General features: G+C 31.2%; 1 protein-coding gene across 1 annotated transcript in view; it reads left to right on the top strand.

Moving 5' to 3' along the window:
- LOC124543049 (glutamate receptor 1-like) overlaps positions 1–23,909 on the top strand; it is a 146,222-nt gene that overhangs the window by 67,882 nt on the left and 54,431 nt on the right. The window contains exons 3-4 of the mRNA XM_047121065.1: positions 904–1,031; positions 4,671–4,800. Of these exons, the coding sequence (XP_046977021.1) occupies positions 904–1,031; positions 4,671–4,800 (258 nt within the window). The remainder of the gene's footprint in view (positions 1–903; positions 1,032–4,670; positions 4,801–23,909) is intronic.

The following is a 23,909-nucleotide window of genomic DNA, read 5'->3' as shown; positions in this document are numbered from 1 at the left end:
GTTTGTGACACAGGCACATTCAAAATTCCTAATTTAAATTTGAATTCAAAAATGATCAAAAATAATTAAAATATTAAGTAGCTGTGCCCGTGACTCCGAACGCATTGAATTTAACAAAAAAGTTGTTGTTGTAGCATTAGTTACTTTTTATTATATCAGCTTTCTGCCAGTGAAAGTCTCGTCAAATCGGTCCAGCATTTTCAGAGATTAGCCGGAACAAACTGACAGATATACCGACTGTCAAAAATTGTAAAAAAAATATATTTTGGTTTATGTACAGTGTAAACATATGCATTTAGTAAAAAGCGGCTATTATTATATGTACATATTATAAAATAGAAATTTTAAATGAAGAGACATTAGGTGATCGTCAATGTTCGAAATTCTCTACTAATATTATAAATGCGAAAGTCTTTCTTTTACCTTATGTTTAAACAACTGAACCGCTATAGATGAAAATACTTCTTTTTTAATCCACCCTTTAATGAGTTAAATTGGCGATGATTTATTTACTTTTAATCTTAAATATTTTTAGACATTCTCCACTTCGCAACTTGCTTGGGTCTCTGTTAACAATGTAATCTACGATTAAGGAAACATCTATCACACCTATTATATTATATGACAACCTGATATGACAACATTATAGAAACTTCTAAAATAATCAGTGTTTCTTTATTAAATAGTACATGTTTTATATATAAAAACATTCCTCTTGAATCATTTCTATCTATTAAAAAAAACCGCATCAAAATCCGTTGCGTAGTTTTAAAGATATAGGGACTAAAAAAGCGACTTTGTTCTATACTATGTAGGTAGGTTGGTATAAAATGGAATAGAATCTAGCACAAGTTGAATTTTTGTATCGTATATATTACAATGAATATTTTTCTTCTTCCACAGTTTGCAATCAATTCGCTCGCGGTGTATTCGCGATGTTGGGCGCCGTGACACCTGAATCATTTGACACTTTGCACTCTTATACGAATACCTTCCAAATGCCGTTTGTCACACCTTGGTTTCCCGAGAAGGTAAGTCTTATCACATTTCAACTTCACACTTAACGTACATCGTGAATAATAAAATATAAGAAACGGTTAGTTTGTTTCCGAGTGAGTTTCTGATTCAGGACGTTTTATGTGTGATTTTTATTTGCATTCGCTTTCAGAATCACTTTCGATATCATCTATGATTATTTCAATTTGATTAATTCGCTAATACATCTTCATGTGTATATTTTAGCCCTTATTAAAATGATTAATTTTTTTGTTGATGAATTTATTTATTTTTTTTAATTTATAAAATCCAAGTCAACCAACCGGCTAAGTATCTAACTAACAATAAACCGTATTACGCTAATATTAGCATAAATAATCGGACTTAATTATGAGATATGAAACTTACGACGAAAGTATTTAATAAAATAATAATTTACATTATTTTCCTTTGTATGAATAAGTTTTGTAGAAAATACTTGTTTAACCAGCTTAAAGCTAATTGTACTAACACAGTATTATGGTTTCCATGAAAAATAATTTTAATATATTTGCATCTACATATATTTAATTTGATTCTAGCAATTTATTATACAACTTTACACACACACAATAAAACAATATAATTTTAGCAAAATAAACTAACAAGCAGTACAGTGAACTCGTACCAAATATCAATTTTTATTCCCATCTATGTAGATGGAAATAAAAATTGTATACATATATCTATATTCACTCACACATATACATACATCTATATTCACTCGCGTAATGCTTGAAGCTGAATAATATAAAACTTTAAAACTATAAAATATTAACGGAAAATAAACAACGCTGTTGATCCAATACCGAGGAAATAAAAAAAAACGGAAATTCGTTTTAGGCGATTATGTTTACAAACTTGTATATAAGCGAATATTTTTGCTAAGCAATAAAGTAGATATAAATATATTTAAATTATATTTATTTGTAGGAATGATTTTTTTTTCTTTTTTGTGCATTATTCAAGCAATGTGTTAACCGTTGCTAAGTGGTTACTACCTCTCCTAGAGATTGGAGCCGTAAGAATTTTTGAACATTTTTTACATCTCCAAATCATCACCAACATTGGGTACTAAATATATGTATGTCCGTTGCACTGACACTTACTTAGCGTTATAAGATCATGGATTTTATGATTAAGATTGGCGGACGAGTATGTAGATCAACTGATTGTAAGTGGCCACCACCGCCCATAGGCAATGGTGCTGTAAGAAATATAACCATTCCTAACATTGCCAATGTGCCACCAACCTTGGGAACTAAGATCTTATGTCCCTTGTGCGTGTAGTTACTGTTTCATTTACTGTTACTTAGTGTTAGAAAGTATAATACGTAGTCCTACCACAGAGTAGATTCATATAAAGATATAATTTACATTTATCGAAATATAGAATATTCGTAAAAGAATTTTCGCAATGTAGGACGTTAAAAAGCATTCAGCTTAATGAATACCTATGAATCTTTTCGATAAAAAATCGGACTAAAACGCCGTTCCGATTCTGCTGACAATCATTCTTCTCTTAATTTCGTTGCTCAGCGATAGATAGGAATCTATCTATCGGATTAAATACTTGAAATTTTCTGTAAATTCTTCTTTTTATGTATTACGAAATTCATATATTCTTATTGAAGAATGCACGTGGTTTAAATAGTTTTCGCACAGCACGTTCCGATAAAATTAAATTCCGAGATTAGCTATGAATCCACAACATATAATATATTTCATATTTATTTATTCTTCTTAAAGTATTTATTATATAACAATTATTTTAAGATGTAAATCTCTCTCTCTCTCAGTCTCTAATAGTTTAGTGGTTGATGCCATTGCCATACCAAGAAAATTTCTTTTCATCTTATTTTTTTTTCTTATGGTATAGGTTGGCGGACGAGCATATGGGCCACCTGATGGTAAGTGGTCACCATCACCCATAGACAATGACGCTGTAAGAAATATTAACTATTCCTTACATCGTCAATGTGCCACCAACCTTGGGAACTAAGATGTTATGTCCCTTGTGCCTGTAGTAACACTGGCTCACTCAAATTGTAACAAAATTCAAAATATTTAATATAGATAAGACACTTATGTAAGATGTGTATTGTTAAATAAGTCAAATAATAAATGACTATTGTTTCTACTGTTAATTATTATTGTTACATCGGCATCTGTCTTTTATATTTGACTTACATGTGACTAACTTTAAAATATTTTTTTTTATATTATATATTTTTTTTAAATATTATTTTTTTATGAAGTTACATGTTTTTTATCAAACAAATAAGCTCAATCGCTTTACAACAAAAAAAGTCGATACAAATAAAGTATGTACGCAATCAACTCAAACCAATTAAAAGGATTTTTATACTATTTTCGAAAATAGTTATTCGTGAGAAACCTTTAAGTGTTTAATACATTAAGATCTCTAGAAGTCTAAAATATGATGACAATTGTTAAATTTATCGGAAAAAAAGTACCGATAGGAATATTATAACAATATGGTTTTATATCATTCGGTATTGGCTGCTAATGAAACATTTAAAAACTATTTTTAAATGAATAGATTTGATAGCCTATATTTTTATCGAATTATTTATTTATAAATATGTTTCCGTTAAATTTAATATGGAAGGCTTTGTATCAAGAATGAAAACGTAAAATCTGGCCCGGTAGCGCTCTGGTCGAGTTATTAATAAATTTAATAACTCGACCACAGCCTCGACATAGGTAATTAGTATGTGGGAACTGCTTATTTTAATGAAGCTTGGCTTTATAGTTTATCTAGGGTGAAATTATATATAATACGGTTTGTTTATCATAACAAATAAAGCCGTTTTCAATAACACTTTCGATTGTAATAAGAAGCTACTTTCGTTCTTATTAGCGACTGCTGCAAAAATTGTATAACTTTAATATAATCCTGTTGAAGAGTTTGAGCTTATGTCATCATGCTGATTCTCTTCCGATTGATGAATCGTCAAATGACATATTTATTTATCTCGAATGTTTTCCGACGAAATTTACATACAAACGGTAAAAAATATTAATACAAAAATACAAAGATACAAAATACAAGTAAAGATAAAAAAATTTTGTCCGAAACGAAACCGTGTACACGTTTGAAATTGTTATATAATTATTTCTTTATCTATTTGCTACTTGTAAGATTGTTGGTATCATATATATGTTACTATTCATAAATTCATTTATCTATTTATAAGGGCTTCACTGAAAGTTTAACACTTTGCTTTATTGTTTCAACGGGCGACAGGGCTCGTTAATTTTTTGTCCAACGCATCATTACTTATAATTTTTAAAATTAACTAGTTTTGATCCCGATTTCGTGCGCATTTGGATGAAACTAAAATTATATACAAGAAGTAGCCTCACTTAGCCCTTATTGCATCAGCTATCTACATAGGGAATCTCATCAAAATCGATCCAGTCGATAAGCCCGAACAAACAGACAAAAAAATTGTTCAAAAAAAATATTTGGATATAAGTAGATATATGCATTCATTTAAAACAGATCATCCAATTGCATTATATGAATAGATGTTAATAATTATTGTAATATGTTAATAATATTATAAAATGTAAATATTTAATTTATTAGTTTATCTTTGTTTTATCAGGTAATACCACCGTCATCTGGACTGATAGACCACGCGGTCAGCATGCGGCCTGACTATCATAAGGCAATCGTCGATACAATAGTGCACTACGGATGGAGAGACGTTATTTACATCTACGATTCTCATGACGGTGAGTACTCGCTATAAAATGTATCCTATATATTTACAATAGATACGAAACTGGGATTGCGGAATCAATTAATCGTAAATTATTATAATTGGTTTAAAATATCTAAAATAAATGTAATATTCTTACATAGTATAAAACTAAGTCGCTTACTGCTGTCTCTTCTATGTATCCTTAGATCTTTAAAATTACGCCACGGATTTTGATGTAGATTTTTTTAATAGATAGAGTGATACATAGACAACATAGTTAAGAAACATGGATTATTTAAGAAGTTTCTAATTTGATGTCGTAATTTAACAAATTCAGTAGTATAATATTTAGTATCAGTATAGCAGCCGTGAGAAGCTGGGCGGGTTGCTAGTAAATATATATAAACAAAAACCTCTTATAGTTCCAGCCCGTTGCTGTTGTAGATGTCTATGGGCGGTGGTAGCCACTTTCCACTTAACACATAAAAAAATAATTAAATACGACTGCGAAAATCACTTGGTAGTAGAATTTTGTCTCTAGATTAATCTCTCACTTATCAGATATCCCACCAAACAGCAAGACTTACTTACTTTTGTGTTCTACTTTTGTGTTCTAATTTCAAGGGTAAGTGTGTATAACTACAGTTATAAGGTACATCCCCGAGGTTGGTGGCGCATTGGTGATAAACCATGATGACCACTATCTACCTACCTAAGTTGATTCATTTGCCCCTCCAGTAATATTTAAAATAATAATAATAATAATAGAAACCGTCAAAGTTTGACATTGAATTATGATTTACTCACTTCGGATTTCGATTCTATAGCTGTTCAGGAGAGTTGTTAACTTTGTTAAAGGTAGTGTTTTAGAATGAACGCAACCTACATGCATATATGTGAGAACTCTATTTCCTCATTCTAAGAAATCGTATATGGAAATCTAACAAAAACGGAAATAGTTCGGGCGGAAGATCATTACATTTACCTGCTGACCGAACCACAGGAGATATAACTGTCTCTAAGCATCACGCCACTAAATACTCCTTGCCGCTAAAACCTAGAACCAGGCTACGCCTTATGAACGAATCCGTTATAGACTGGCAAGCAATCATAAGACTGTAATAAATAAATGATTTATTGACTGCTATTACCATAAAGGTATTCATAAATACAGTTTGTAAACACTGAATCACCGAGAGACCCTCTAAACTTTCACGATTCTCGCTTACTCGCTTCAAACGGAGTTTAGTTCAACATCGAAATGCAAGTTGCACATTTTGAACGAACCCTTACAAGTTGTCTATGCTGAATATCACGGAAAAGGTATGCGTTGCTTGGTATTTCTTGGTATTTACTTGTATGGAAACAACATGTATTTAAATGAAGAGTGGATTTATCTTTTGTCGGCATATATTATGGAAGAGTTATTTATTTGTTTTAAGAAATATCGTGTCGTAAACAAATATATATATTTTAGTTGATTATGATAATTTGGAATGTATATGTGTACTGATTTTTTTCTCCTTGAAATCTTTTACATGATTCTTTTAAAGTTAACTATATATGTATATTGCCATGAAAATAAACTACGATTACAAATACCTTATTGTATTATTAAAAGTTCAGATTTGATATAAAAAGGTCGTAATTTAAAATGCAAGAAAGGGATATAGCTCACTACGTATATGATACATAAATGCCAATATAGCGTAGAGCCGTTAGTCAGTATTTACCATTTCACTCGTGGGAGATGAAATGAGTCCTTACAGAATGGTTCTACAGAATACAATCCTCACTGTGGCAGACAATTTGTGACATCCATTCATGACACAGCCAATAGCTTCCTTAGAACTCGGAGTCTTTGAAAATGATTACATTTTACGTTTCGAATATTAATTAACAGAGAATTTGTTGCTTAGAATTGGACTATGGTCCTTTCATTAGTTATATTGAGAACCAAAACATTTGGGGATAAATTCAACATGTTAAATTTCTATGTGACCAAGAAAATACTGAATACTAAAATTATTTTACAATCTAATGTTGCGCTGCCTTAATTCCTGCAACGGAATGACAAAATATTTATTTAACAATGTTAATGTAATGGTTGCTAATTTTCCTTCTCAATATACTCTTTTGGTTAGTTACGTTATTTGGGTGAATTATATGTAAATCTACTAAAGGTTATTTCTACCAAATCGCTAAGAAATTCCGGTTATTTTTTGGAACAAATTGACTACTGATGCAATAATTCACTATATATGCGATTTTTAGATATACATCTTGAAATCACTTAAAGGAAATATTGCAACTATGGCAGGAGATAGCTGTACGCCTGTTCACTTGACCGCTTCTAGAGCCGCAGTTTTATTACTTCAAACAGAGTAACAATGCACAATTTGCTGCACCGTATAGCTCCTGGGATTACACGGAAGCTGACTCGTTCGATAATAAAACGTCGACACGAAAGAGATTGCGGTTGAAACGGGAATTGACGCTAATAGTCACAGCCGAGGCTTAATGGTGTGCCTATCACCAATGGAACAACGCCAAGTTATTTAATTTGGTCCAATATTGGCGGCGCGTAAGGACACTGGCTTGGTTGGTGCTAATACAATACCGTCCCTTCTATCACGATTTTTGTTCGCTATTTTTATATTGTTATTGGAACAAAATGGAGACACAGTATTTAAAAACAAACTTCACTTCACTATTGGATTTAAGCTAAATTAAATTTATCCTTGTTATCATACCGACTCACTCATCAACGGCGCAGTACGGCGTAGTACGTCGTTAGTATTTCTCACGTTACATTATTAACAAAACAATACGTAGCGTTGCTAACTGAATAACTGGTTTGAACTGGTTTTAATAACCGGTCTTTACTGGAATGGATGGTAATTATATAGATGGGTGTACGATGGGGCACACAAACAGTACAATATTCAAGTTAACATTTGTAATAGGAAACAGATTTTTAGTATTCCCGAAATGTATTCAACATTTATTGCCTTATGCGTTTAAATAACAAATTAAATTATCTTCAGGACTCTATTTAAGCCATACAAAATATATTATATGTAATGTAATTAATGTTTCGACGTGTATCAAACCAGATACATAATTCATTGGAAACTGAATCCGCATAATCTATAAAACCTTCTTACGAAACTCCATTGAAACGAGAGATATTTTAAAAAGAGAACATCAATTTTCTATAAATAAAACGGTAATATAAAAATTACGTAATCAATAGATCTTATTAATAAATTTGCGATGTAAAGTTATTGCCTTAGGATAATATTTTTTCATAATACAGCTGAATCTTTGCGAAAAAAATGATGTAATATTCGTAAAATTGTGGGTGCTTTAAGAATTTTTATACGCTTCGTTACTTATTTTCTCAACAACTTTTAAAAATGTACATCTCAGTTTATTTTCTTATAAAGAATACTCGTTCCACCTTTATTCGCGCTCGCCGGGAATTCTCACTGAGCATAAATAATATTAATAGTATAGGAGCTGTACACCTCATTTGGGACCGCCCCACTCGACTGCAGTTCAAGTTATGAAGTCTGGATTTATAGTCCAAGAGTCAGCTAACACTAACATATGTATATGAAAACTATCAACTTCAACAATGTATAGGTCCGTAACTTTGTGTCCGAATTCCCTATTCACCGAAACTTGTATTAATTGAAGTTTCAGTACATATAATGATATTTACATTTTCACATATTTCAGAATGTTTTATTATTTATTTTCATTGAGTATAATGTCAGAACTAGCCTAAAACCCATGGCAGCAAATCGTCGCGGAGACACATGCTGTAATATTTAAGAAATACACGTAGAATATACAGGTTATTAATTAGTTTTGGTTCGTAAAATGTCACAAGTAAGCTGTGTACAAAACGAGTTATTTTTCAAAAACACTAAGGCACGGCTATTCAAACATAATTTTACTTTTTAATTTTGATTCACTAAAAACCATTAATAATTAATTATAAACCACTAGTTCAAACCGATAAATTCGTAGCAATAATGTTTCTTGCATTTTGACCTTGAAATCCTTTGGGCCATGAGCTCACCTGTTATCACCGACGGAAATATGACAAGGTCTTATAATTTTAATCGATATTTAATTTATTCCATTTTCAAAATTCAACGGTTTGGAATGTATATTCGACCAAGAACAGGCATGGAACTCAGAGGGTCTTTATATCATAAATATATTTTTCATCGTCTATATTATCTCATATTAAATTCCTCATTAATCATAATTAATGTTCTTATAAAAATAATTACTTATTATTATTCGAATATTTTTATTACAAGGAGCACGAATTATACAGATAATATATGGTGATAAAAATATATATGTCCGAACTGTGTTAAACAGAACTTATTAGCAAATAAATAACTTCAATTCGCTATAGTAACATGTATGTCGGTTTATTTGATAAAAAAACAATGAAGGAGTTGCTGGAATAATCTCTTAAACTTCGAGTTAAGAGAACATTTTGGATCAGCAGTGGGCAGTTTGCGTATTCTATGTAAGCATTGCTGGTACCAATAACCCCACTGTCAATCACCAATCCCAAACTAACCTGTTATCTATGTTACTATATAATAGGAAGTGAAATATTATGTTACTATATTATAGGAAGTGAAATATTATGTTACTATATTATAGGAAGTGAAATATTATGGTGAAAATTTCAATTTGATAACAATTAATTACTTAAAAAAAAAACTGTATAAAGCATATACATAATACAATAATTGTAGTGTTAATATTTGATGACTTAAAATTGATGACTAAATCAACGGAGCAGTATATCCATCAACAATGACTATAATACTTAAATTTTAGATCAAATACATTTAATTATACTACTTAAATAATGACACATTTCGTATTGAGTGGTTAACGGTACCAACGTTCAACTTGATCGTTAAGTTTAATGGTCAGCGCACGGATTGTGACCACAGAACTAAAGCTATCTTAATGATATTAGGTCAGTCTTTCACTGCGCTCTTTATCCTTTTCTATTATAGGAAACGCTGAATACGAATGGATTGGTTAATAGGACCGACGAATTAACTTGATGAGTTATCACAAGTTAAATTACATTGGACGTCATAGGAGATATGTTTCAAGGTCATTTTGATGTTTATGTCATGTGGTTCTGAAGTCACTACTAGTATATGATAAATTCATTTTAATTTTTTAGTAAAATACAGTGCTTTTTCGCTCAGATCATCGAAATTGCTATTCCACGGGAAAATAATGCTGCGATTTTAGTCATAAGCATAACTTTACACTGTCACGATTTATAAAGCATATGTTTAACACACAGTAGACTTGGAAACTCACCAGGTCCACAATTTTAAACTAGCTCAGCGGGCTGTGGGAAGAGGTCTTTGAGAGATTGGCCTTTCTCTGAATGATCAAATCCGGAACGTGGTGATCTAACGGAGAACGAAGGTAATCAACAAAGGCCAGAGGATTAGCCAGCTGAAATGACAGTGGGCCGGTCACATCTTTTAGAGAACCGATAGCCATTTGGGCAAGCGTTTTGTAGGACGCCTTGGGGTACGGTGGAGCGATGATGTATGGAAGATGGCTGGAAGAAAGTAGTTGAAAAGGACCGCAGGAATATCTAGCAATGGACTTATACAGGCTGATCATGATGATGACGATGATGATATATAAATTACTAATTTCCAATTTAAAGTTAAGTAAGTTGGTGCTAGAAGCAGGGATGACAAAAGCCTAAGACAAAATGGTTGAACCTACATCCTTCACACAACGTCCGCACGTTATGTATCGCGTCGTTGAAGTTGTTTAAAAAAAATCGATTTTCAAAATGATTCTACTAATTGATAAGTATTTTTCAAGCCTATCTAAATTAGTAGCACCCAATCTTTATTAATTTTATATATTTAGTATTCTCGTGTTACAGATTGAATGTTGTAATTGCACTGGGCCGGTGCTAAATATAGGCATGGATGACCATTAGGTTAGCTGTTGTGTAAGAAAACACTGGATGCTCGACCGTAAAATATTGACAGGCGAGTTACGGTGATACGATATTTTGTTGCTTGTATCTATCTATCTAAGGAATGGTGTAATTATCGTAGTCAATGGCGAATTTCACTTTCTGATATAACAACTTGGTTCGGTAGAATTTTGATACTGTATTTTATTTATAGTAGATCCACTAAATAATAAGGAATTCTCCTTTATAATTATAGAAATAGTTATATAAATGACATTTAATAGGCTACATAGAAGTGCATGTCGCCTCCTCGTGGCGCACTGTGGGCAGCCTGAGCTTGCTCGTTGGCCACGGCTAAGACTGACGCGGAGGAATGCCACGGGGTCGCTCCTGGACCGCTGGTGTGGTCTGTGTGGGCGGCCTCGTGGCAAATGGGGGGGTTTTACGTCGATCTGTTGTTTATCAACTTTTCTTTACTCGTTGTATATAGGTGTAAATACTTTTGTAAAAATTGTACATTCTAGTTGTAGGTGTGTAAATACTTTGCAAAAAACCCACCCAGAATCTTAAAAAAACCTTAAAAAATTGAAATTTCGGCTCATATTTAGAAATAGAGACCGTGTCTCGGCAAACGTAGTGTAGAACGTCCTCAGGCACGGTGGAGTGACGATATACGCAAGGCGGCAGGCAGGAGCTGGATGCGAGTAGCCGGAGAAAGACCACAGTGGCGTGCACTGGGAGAGGCCTATGTCCAGAAGTGGACAAAAATAGGCTATTGATGATGATGATGATGATGATGATTTAGAAATATGAGCCGAAATTTCATATGAGATAAATACATATAATACTTATTTTTCTTTCAGTAAGGGTAATAATATATAAATAATACTAGTTGTACGCGAGTCTTCGTGTTTCAATTAAACTAAAATATTATATAAAATACTAAAATAACAGACAGACAGAAAAAAACTGAGCGTGTTCTTCCGCCGGTTCATCTCAGGTATATTCTTTTCGGAACAGGTGGTATTTAATTCGAGTACCAAAAAGTAAGTGTAATGCAAGTAGTGTAAATTGAATAAATAAATTTGGGTTTGAGTTTTGAGTTTTCACTGATAACTGTATTTTAAATCAATAACCAGGTAATCATTTTTCGTTTACTGATTATAGCTTTATTTTAAGTAAGAAGAAACAAAAGTATAATGTAACATAAAACAGCATAATATACAATTATGATCAATATAAGTGATCATCGTTAAATAAAGTTCAATTGAATTATTTACATAATTTACTTAATCATCGATTTTTCAATGAAACATAATAACACATTCAATAATATTCAGAATTGTTCAATGTCAACCTTAAATAAATAACTTTAAATATTATGATTTTAAAACGTAAATAATAAACAATAAACTCCTATAAGACTTTCTTATAAAATATTTTCATTAAGTAAATTAAAGTTGACATCGAAAATTCACTTGTTGGTGGAATTCTCTAATTAATTACGCGGGCTTAAAGTACTAGCCAACTTCGGCCATGAAAATGTCTTTGACCATCTCTGAAAAAGGGTATAATATCTTTGATTAGTGGTCCTTTTTAATTTTATCTATAAATTAAATTAATTTATGCGAGTGCGACCAGTGGTAGCAGAAGAGGATCTTAGTGTAATATATTAATAGAACGTAATAAATATAAACTTTGCATCTAAAGAACTTTTAATAAATTAAGAATTGACCAGGTATGGCCCAAAGAGTATGGCGTGTATCTTAACCGGTAAGTGTGGGGATCGAACTCAGGCAAACACCATTGAATTTCTATGTGTAATTATTTTTTTAGTTCATCTCGTTTTCAGCGTTGAAGGTAAATATATTGAGGGACCTACATGTGACTAATTTAATGCATGTTGTAATTCTATATCCGTTGGAGCAGCGTGGTAGAATCCAAACCTTCTTCTTTCTTTTTTTGTTTTTTTACTTCATTCCATACCATTGTAAATCTCAGTCTGTAAAATAACAACTAGGATTCCTTTCATCACGGTAAATGAGCTGTTCTCATTGTATAGCTTTTTAATAACACACACTAAACCACTAAAATCATCGGTGGTAGGAATCGAACAGGTGAAAATTTATTAAAAAAAAAATACGGCTTCTAAAAAGAAAGCCGAAGGCCTCTTAAATATATAAAATATTTTAAAAAACATGTCAATTCATGAGGAAGAGTTAAATGTAAAATTTTCTGAATAAGGCTTTAACAAATAACGACCATGGCCATGGCCATGTTTACATCGAAGTGAAGGAAAACACATACAAAACAAATATACTCGTACACACACAAGGAGAGGGATAAGACGCAGGATCGCTTTACGTGATTTCCGAGCACGAGAGTGTAACATCTACTTCCTAACTTACTCAAATATTAAAGACGATTTACTTGTTAATAAAGTAAATGTCTACAAAAGAAATATTAGGTCACATATTGTTACTGAAGGTTTACTGTAAGTTTTTAAACACCGTTGCTACAAACTTCAACGAACTCTGCAAGTTGAACTTTTTAGTCGACTGTACAAGAAAAACTAAAACTCCATCCTTCCGGTTATCCGAGGGATTTTTCCGGGAAAATGAAAGGCTTCCTCTACAACGTTAAAACTTTCGACTTTTATAGTTTACAAACCATCGAAAAATGGAATTATTGCAATCATTTGGAAAAAAAGAATACTTTCGTGACAAAATTTTATAAAACTGTCGAAAATAGTTTATTTGAATGTTCGATTTAATTTTTATTCAACTCTAGAATTAAAACGTTATTATGATTTTAATTGAAATATCTCAATTATTATTTTTTGTCTACATTTTTTTGTGGTCGGAGCTTCAAAACTAGTCGGCCTTGCGTCATTAGTTTGGATAGGCGAGTGGTAACGTTCAAGGCAGACTTAGGGGTTCACTTAAAGACTCAGAATACGCACGTCTTAAGGGCCTCCTTTGAGGCCGGTTCTTGGCTTACGACGTCGTTCTCGGGAAAACGCATTACATTAAGCTTCACACGTTTGTTACAAAGTCGTAACCTATGTGAATAAATCTAGGACGAAAATTTTCACCTGTAATTATTGTACTTATTAAAATTGTTGCAAGTGTACGAGGATGTTAATATAAAAATAATTGGTTACTGAGAGCCAGTAATTGGATATTGGATTTCTTCAATGATAAAATTCATTTAAAGAACATGAAATTAACTTTTTGAGATTTACCTCTTATGATCCAGTGGATAGAAAACGCGCATCTTAACCGATGATTGCAGGTTCAAATCCAGGCAAGCATTACTGAATTTGAAGTGGATAATTTACAAACTGTTAATATGTGTAGGTAATGTCTGTAATCTCTTTGGTGATCAAAGAGTCATAAATTACTATGACATAGTATTTAAACAATTTATTTTAATGAAGTAGAAAAATAAAGAAATAACAGAATATTGCTGGACTAAGGACTTTCTCGCTAAGAAATAACTTATTAGCTTACTGAACCACGTGTTGGTGACACATTTAAATTAACTCAAGAGTTTATTATCCAGTGACGAATTATAAATAAATTGTGCACATTAAAATTCAAAGGTGCCTCTCTGGGCTTGAGCTGCCTATCATCAGTTGAGGTTCATTCAGATTCACCTATTCAAACTACTGAGCCACCTCAAAAATCTCAATCCAATAAACGCAACTGGCTCAAAATTCACTGTCTTTGAACAACTTGATGAAAAACTTGATAATAATGATCAAAGTTATATACAAGCTTGATATAAAAAATCTTACCGCATCTAACTCGGTACATGGGACATGAGTGCAACCTTTTGTATCAGAAAAGTTTTATTCAACTTCGGTATTTAACTTTCAGCGCGAGTTAGCATGAATTAGCGAAGCATTGTGTAACATTTCCAACTTTTTTCTCTATCAGTTGCATAGAGTTAACGCTTGAAGAATGCTTTGACGCTGTACATTTAATTAATCTCATACAGCTAATTCCTTTATTCGTCATATATATCTAAATATTTGCAACTTGAATTGTATCTTGTACAAAATAATGTAAAATTAAGTTGTAAAATTTATTTACTATTTTTTATATATTATTTTATATATTTTTTACTACTTTTTTATTATTAGCAACTTCAAAATATAGTACCGCATTTATCTCGCGTTTTTATATTCTGATTATACAATAAATTTTAATGATCTATACAAATACTTTTTGTCTGTTCTGTATGAATCAAACCGGTTGCTGGTTCAAAATCAGGCAACCAAAACTGAAATTTTCATGTGTTTAATTTGTGTTTATAATTCATCTTGAGTTCGGGGTTGAAGGGAAACACCACGAGGAAACGTGCATGTGTCTAATTTCAAAAAAATTCTGCCACATGTGAATCTACCAACCTGTATTGTGAGCAGCGTGTTGGAATATGCTCCTAATCTTCTCCTCAAAAGGACAGGAAGCCTTAGCCCATCATTGAGAAATTTACATGTTGTTACTTTACATCCATTTTAAAAGAATTTTACTAAATGTATACATATATTTTAAAATATTAAATAGTATTGAGTAAACGTTTTAAAAAGAATCATATGTAATGTCTTAAATTCGTTTCTGTTCTATGACAACTGTCTATTATAAACTACTTATAAAAACATACAACACACTTGTCGAAGCGTCAAAAATTTAATTAAGATTTATTTATTATATAGAAGTAAGACACAAGAAGAAAAAGGATATTTGAAAGAATTTAACAAACAAACAATATTGAAATGGATTAGATCAACGTGAACGACTAGACTTAGTATAGATACTAGAATTTAGTATATATGTATATACTAAATATACATATACTTTTATACCATAAATAAATAAGATACTTTCACCAGAAAATACTAGTTCCAATTCCAGGGAAAAACCAAAGGAGTTTTAGTAGCTTATGTTTGATTTTGTTATCTTCTTCGAATTCGGCGGTAAAAAAAATATCTCTGCAATACGTATTTCGAGAAATTTACCCTTGCGAAATAAACTCCTTTACTTGTTGGTACAGCTTTATGGTAACTCGTCTACGTAGCCTCACCGATATAACATTATACAAATATACACCCAATATTTTTGTAATCCTGTCTGAATAATGAGTTATCCATTGTAATAAAATGAAACCAAAAGTATAAAACGTGTTCTCAAGATTGGTTAATATTTCTAAAATTTCATGATTAATAGTAGTTTCCATCAGGTAGTCTTATATAATAGGGTGAGACGTCTAACGTTGGCATTGGAAGTGACTAAGGCTTGTCCTCAAAGGACTGTTATTCAAAGGAGGCTAGAAGATCTAGTCTCCTGTAGATCTGAATTGATTGGTAAATGGTATGATGTATTCTCTTTCAGGATATCATGAGTTCTGACGTAGGTGATATTTGTTATTGACCATAATACCTTGAGCCGTCGTCAAGGCTAGAGACAAGCCATAGGGGCGTCACAGTTGTAGACATAAGTAATACCATGATGTTCTGCCATAACAGATAGATACTGCGGATTTCAGATGCATAGCTGTAGTATGGATTCTCACATAAATAGCCTTACTCGTGTTGAAATGGCAGGGACAAAATCATGCATTATTTGTAAAGGAAAATGAACAGACTTCTCTACTTAGATTATTAATATCTAAAAGAAATAAAAAAAGAAACTATACAGTATGTTACATAATGGTTACTAATGTAAGAGAAATAATCCATAAAAGCATTGAAGTCTGATATGTATAACACATATTTATTTCATCTGCCAAGTAATATGCCGCAAATTGGTCACCCACTCCTCTTAAAGTTGAAGATGTAGCTTCAACTAGAGCTTAAAGTTGAAGCCCGTGCGTCAAAAACAGTTTTGCTGAAAGTTATGAGTGTGTTTAAAAAATATAAAAAACAGCTATTCATAATTTTAGTATCCTTAAGTTTAATGTTATAAATTATAATTACAAACATATTAAACACTTTAAATTAAAATAATCTTATAACATATTATAATCTGTAAAATATATAGACATATTTTTTAAATCATTCTTCTCAAACAATTATTCAAACAAAATTTAGGCTAATCGTTTGTAAGCAAAGTTGATTGGCTGATATTTTTATTTTTATGATAAAAGTATATTTTTAAGACAATCACAGTGTCTGAAACACTTTTAATAAACCTTTCTACGTTTTAAGATTATTTGTTTTTTTTTTTTTTGTATTTAATAGATTTATGCAATATAATGGATATTTTAGTTTAGTTTAAATGAAATATTGTAAGTTTCGTACATTTTCAAGAACGCATCTCACACTGTCTTTATTGACATTTGTTTTAGAGATACTAATACGATATCTACTTATTCCTTTTGAATATTATAAAATAAAAATTACTATCAAAACTTTCAAACAAATTTAACACACTAATCCAAAAACGATAACCGCAAACGCTTACAATACGCCAAAGTATCTACATAATACAAAACGTTCATACAAAATATGTAAAAATCTGGTTATTATCTATTTGTAGCAACATTCGTACTACTGCACCTTATCTTGGGTTTAGCTTTTACCTGCCATCTCCATTTGATTTCATTACATGATAAGTCGGAGATAAAACATTAGATATTCAAATAGACGGAGTAGAATGCTATCGTATCCACAGAGTAAACGGCAGAAGTGCCACGAACAAAAATATATATTTGTCTTAAATATCGAGAGAGTTGAATTATTAGAACTTTATTCAAAAGAATATTTGTTTTTTTTTTTAATATAATTATATTTGTGCAGAAAAGAGGCCGTATATTTTGAAAAGACTTTTTTCACGAAGAGAATCGAAGTTCAATTGGTTCAACAAGCAAATGCTACGCAATCTCACCGCCTATCTCCACGGTCATGATTTGTATAGAAGCAATTATTAATTTAGAAACATAAATACGAATTCGATTGCTCGATGTTAATTATTATGTAAATAAACTTTACTTAACTGTAACGAGAATTCGTTAACAGCATTTATGTTACAGAAATAAATATTTAAAATGTTATTTTCACTTGTACGTAAAAAAGATGTTTTGAAATTAATTTTATAGGTTATTAAATTTATCTTGGAAAATCACATAAATTATACTTCATTGCATATTATAAAACAAAGTCGCTTTCTCTATCCCTATATCCCTATGTATGCTTAAATCTTTGAAACTACGCAACAGATTTTGATGCGGTTTTTTAATAGATGGAGTCATTCGAGAGGATTGTTTTTGTATATAATAAATGGACAATATAGTTAAGATACACTAATAATTTTAAATGTCCAATTCTGTAGTATGTTTAGTGTCAGTATTGCACCCTTGAAAAGCCAGGGCGGATGGCTAGTATTTTATAAAACATAGTGTAATTGTTTATAAGCATTTTTTTTATTCCAATTACATATACTTGTATCCGTAAATATAGTACTTGTAGTATAAAAAATAATCGAATCAAAATATATCAACGGGATAATAAACAAAATATTTTTTTTGTAAATGCTATAAGTTTAGCTTTTGTGATTGATAGTAAAGTATTACAACTTATAATTTATCACTTCTATAGTATATTGCTCTGAGGATAAGTAAATGCAATACACCAAGATCATATCAATATTCAATTTATTCCAACTCCATTGCTAACAAACAGTACACAGTAGCACAAATCAGTGATGTGTAAGTATATTCATATGCAAAATTATTCGTGATCTTTCGAGGAATTTATTTATTGAATAGTTTTAACAATACATCTTATTTCACGGCTGATATGTCGGTTTTACATTCAATGCAGATTTTCGTTTTACGATAATATGTTCATTTCTCAATTAAAATGTATCATTGATAATTTCGCTAAAAACAGTTTTTAAATATTGTTGTATTTTTTTAAGTATTAAAGCACAACTTATTAAGACACCGAAGCTGAAAGAACTAGGTTTTATCAGAGCATAAAATTCTACTTTTTTTATTATGTTACTTAAGTAACTTTCTTTATTTTTTCTTTTTACCTTGAATATGGATACGTTCCTTATGAGTGGCACATTTGCTGGCCTTTATAATATAAGAATTCTATATCAGCAAATCGATCGTATCTGAAATAACTATTGTATAGCTAAAATAGGTACTCTTGTTTCCTGAAAATACTCTATATTTCGGAACAGCGGATAGTGCGGTTCTTCGGTTTGTTCAATGATGTTGTCACTGCCTACAGATAACTAAAGGGATCACTGATTAGGAGGATATCTTTCCACCTTTTAATTCTTGTAATAATAATGAATATATGATCCTAACCCTATATTAGGACTGACCGCTGCTTTGTAAAATGTAGATCTTTAAGGTTGTATCATTAAATGTTTAAATATAAACAAATATGAACTAAAACTAGTTACTGTATAAATCTTGACTGCGTGGAATGCTAGCAAGAATGCTAGCAGCATTTCCCTGTTGAATCGCAATTCCGATCCTCTGGGCAAAAAAACGAACCAGCTTTCCTGTCACCAGTGGAGGCAATGAGGAGAGGTGTTATATGAGGTTGTATGGAGTATTGTTAACGATTGTAAAACCTATGTTACGTTGGTTTGTTTTTGTATATTAATCGCAATTGGGATGTTTTATCAGAGTCTGTTACGTATTAAATGACGAGTTCTGAAACACTTGTGTATCTTGTATCGTAAAACATTAAACAATCGTCAATTGTTTGATTTCAGAATACTTAAAATGCAAGTAAAAATAATATCTATTTAATAACATTTAAGTTCTAATATTTTACGTAACGAATCGTCCACTTATTTTGGAAATGTAAAAGAAGGTTTCAAGTAATATATATAAAGAGTAGTTTAAGCAGAAACAGTATTAGCACTTGGTTGGTTAGATACGAGTGGATGTATTTGGCATGATCGCATTAAATAACGAGGACGCTTCCACGTATAAATATTGAATACACGTGTAAAATCAGTCGAAACGTATCAGAATAAATATGTTTAGTGGTCGGGTTTTACACAACCCTTCTGGATAGAACTTGTGTGACAATTCTAGGAAAGTAAAAGCCCGTAAATTTCCCACCGATGGGCTAACGTCATAACATTAAGGAGAGAGTTTGGAGCATATTCCACCACACTGTTCAAATGCGGGTTGGTGAAAAGCACATGTGGCAGAACTTGACAATTCTAGTGCCATAGCATATTTGATCTGGTTGTGTTTAGCTTTAAAAGTTGTGCCAGTTCAACTACAAGACACAAGGCATGTCTTAGTGCCCAAGGTTGTTGGTGCATTTATAGTATGGGAAAGGTTACTTGATATATCTTACAGTTCATTTCTATGAGTGATTGTGAGTCTTTGTCTTTGTCTTTTTTTTTGTACTATCGATATAGTACAAAAAAAAGACAAACGATAATGTAAAAGGTCATCGTCAACTCTTTTTTATTAAATGACGTAAATTATTGCAAATGAAAATATTAGAACTAAATACAAAGTTCACGAAATAGTCTATGAACTCAACCTCTCAGGATGAGAATACAAAAAATACAAGTAAAATTTAATGAAATTTCATTTTTTACATGAAATTATGTAGCCTCAGAGTGTGTTTCAGTTCCAAAATTTGAATTTATTGAAAACAGCCTCTCTATTGGTATTTATGTAGACAAGACAAGGACCATGAATCTCACCTCTCCCCTTAAAGTAAATAAGGGGAACGAAGGCTTGACTGGCTTCAGCAATACTCTTTTTTTATTATATTACCGTATATTGTTTTAAAGGTAAATTGGCATATTTAATATAATAGCCTATTGTGTTGTCTTTTTTTCAAGTAATTTGTATGTTTTTATTTAAATCGATCCTTGTTACAAGCCTATCAAAATTTTTGATATATTTCTATTATTTACAATTTGCTAGCTATAAGATGCCAATTATTTTTTCAATGAAGCCTAATATTTAAGGTATTATATTCTTAAGAAACTTATTAGGTACTTAATCTCGCCATAGATTATAGGAGATAATATATACTTTATTTGAGAATAAGATACAGTTAAGAAAATAAACGTATTATGATTATTATTTCAAAAATTAAAAAAGTACAAAGTATTAAAGACTTGCCCTTTGGTCTCATCCAAGCATAAAAAACTATCAAATCGGTTCAACGTGTAAAAAGACGAGCCGAATTGATAACCTCTTTTTTTAAAAGTCGGTAAATAAATCTTTTCCGAAAGATATTGTAAGCGAACAAAATTAAACGATATGAAAAAACAGCACTTGAAAATGTAAGAATCAATCGAACACATCATTTACAATTGGAGTTTTACTTTCAAAATTATTTGTCTGATAAAAATCACTTAATATATGCTTTTTCATCCAAACCTCTATATTTTAGGGAATATTTTGTTTTAATAATTAAAACTATTACTGGTGATTTCGTACTACAATTGAATTTAAGTACACTGGCCTCATATGTTTTCTTAAATGAAATATTCAAAGCTATAACATTACACGAACTTATAGTGTATTTTTGTCATTCACGTAATGATATTTTTTCAACACATTACATGTTATTGTGAAATAAGATAATTGAAATGGTAGAATATTTCTGACTATAATAATAGGTATATAAACCTTCAAGTAATCACATGGACTTGGACTACTTTAACGTTTTTTGATTACTTAGTGGTAGGGCTTTGTGCAAGCCCGCTTTGTACCACCCACTCATCAGATATTCTACCGCTAAACAATAGTATGCAGTATCGTTGTGTTCCGGTTTGAAGGGTGAGTGAGCCAGTGTAACTACAAGCACAAAGGACCTATAGTATCTTAGTTCCCAAGGTTGGTGGCGCATTAACTATGTAAGGAATAGTTAATATTTATTACAGCGTCATTGTCTATGGGTGATGGTGACCACTTACCATCAGGTGGCCCAAATGCTCGTCCGCCAACCTTTTCCATAAAAAAAGACTTTTGCTACAATTATTTCATGTCTCAAATAGCTTCTTTCAAGTTCAAAAAGTCACACTATCCAACTCTCTTATCGAGGTTATATACGAAAAAATATTCGTAGACCAAAGATTATGGCAAATAAAAAATATATTTAAGGAGAGTACAAAGTTTTACCAATATATAAGTTTTATATAAGTTTAATGAAAACTGCTTATCACTTAATTCAGTGCCGTAGACGTAGTGATTGATGAAATGATGACATGCTTTCAAATAAAGTGTTTTTTAGACTAGGCATAAAATATAAACTAAATAAATTTCAACTGCTCAAATTAATAGTAATAAAAAGCCTTTATTAATCCAAGACATAGGTTACAGTAAAAAAAGTACAATAAGCTAAATAAATACTACAAGCTAACAAGCTAAATATGTGATGGCTCCTTTCAGATATAGGCCTCCTCCAGTTGCCTCCATTTTTTCCTATCAGTACCTGTTTTCACCCGGTCTCTTCCTGCTTCTTCTGGTATGTCGTCGACCCAGGGAGCTGTTGGTCTGCCCTTTTTCCTTTTCAGTCCAGGACCTCCGGGGCCCTTCCAATTGGTTGCTCGCTTGGCTTGCTCAAATTTATACTTTTTATAATTTGAAATATCGTGGTTTATTATGACAAACAACCAGATGTCCCATAAAATAATGGATACATCAACATCTGGTACGGCGTGGAATATTATTTACAATTAGTTCACTAGTATCTGTTAGCAAGAAGATTTGGCGTTTTTTTAACTTTTTTTTTTTAAATTGATCCTTCGGTCCGGATTTACTACTAATCCTCCTAATAATACCAATCAAATATAACACAACATTAATTACTATATTTACATGAACTCATCAAAATATACAAACTTTCTGAAGTTTCTGAACTACAATCGAGGGCTATCGAAGAAGTTGTATTAATTTTAAACTTATAGACCATAATGAATATAGGTACTTCATAATTTTCGTTAAAACCAAAACATGAACTTTTTGATCTTTAAATCGTTGACACAAATCGCTGGTTAATTGATGTATTAAACTTTTCGATCGACTTTCATTACAAAATTATGTTTCACGAGTCTTTACTAATTATAGTTCTCAAGGAGCAGCTGACATTTCTCACGGTTTGTATTCACAAGCGACCCCTACCACAATTACACGAACGATCTTTCGTTCATTTGACTGTTTTATGTACCGCATACCAACAACGTTTAACGTGAACTAATTTTGTTTTAAGCTATGGTTGAGTATTGTACATTCAACAATCATACATTCGTTATACTTTGTATTAAGTGCTCATAAAATATCTTAATACTTACTCATTTATGATTTAATTGTCATGTATTTAATACATCATATTAAATACTATACTACCAATCAATTAATATAAACTTAATTTTGTTAGATTGTGTAATAAGTTCTAATTTAATCTAGTCTGTTATGATATAAGTCTTTTAATCAAATTGCACTTAATCCAATTGAATAGAATTTTATAACCTGTTTGGTTGTTGCAACGAAAATAAATTTAAAATAATTATTTATCACGTGTATTCAATAAAAGACTAATATCAAGAATATTTTTAATAATAATTTATTTTCTTACTATAAGTACTTACCGTTGGTTTGCTATCAAGAAAGTTTAGAAGTTACAAAGAACAGCGGAAAGAGAAACTCGAAGGAAATATAATACAAGAATTGGCTCGCCTACAATTTAGTCTGCCAGTACTTTCTATTGAATACTATTGAGTTAATATTATCCACAATTAATAAATTTATTCTTAGGAAATAAGATTTTCCGGAAATCGATTTGCTATATAAAGCATATTTATTTAATCTAAAATTAATCGAACGCATAACTTTATTTGCAATACGAGATGTATGCATTTGATCAGAATAATCAAATGCATTCGTCTCGTTTATACGGATTCTATACTGTAACTAGTTCTCAGAATATAAATATGATTTTTATAAAAATATGGCCACGGAAGACGTTATTACCTTAAATATCTGTAAAAATTGTGGTCTAATATTAGAATTGAATACAGGACACGATTTTGGTTATATCATTTCATGTGAGTTTGAACGCGTCTTGAGCACTTGTAACGTTTTAGAATTAATAACGCGTTGTGAATTTAAAGATGTATAAGGCGATAATA

Source organism: Vanessa cardui, chromosome Z (assembly GCF_905220365.1).
Source record: "Vanessa cardui chromosome Z, ilVanCard2.1, whole genome shotgun sequence".
In the NCBI taxonomy this organism is placed as follows: Eukaryota; Metazoa; Arthropoda; class Insecta; order Lepidoptera; family Nymphalidae; genus Vanessa; species Vanessa cardui.
Note: the sequence above shows the minus strand (reverse complement) of the source record. Positions and strands in the feature narration are given on the sequence as shown.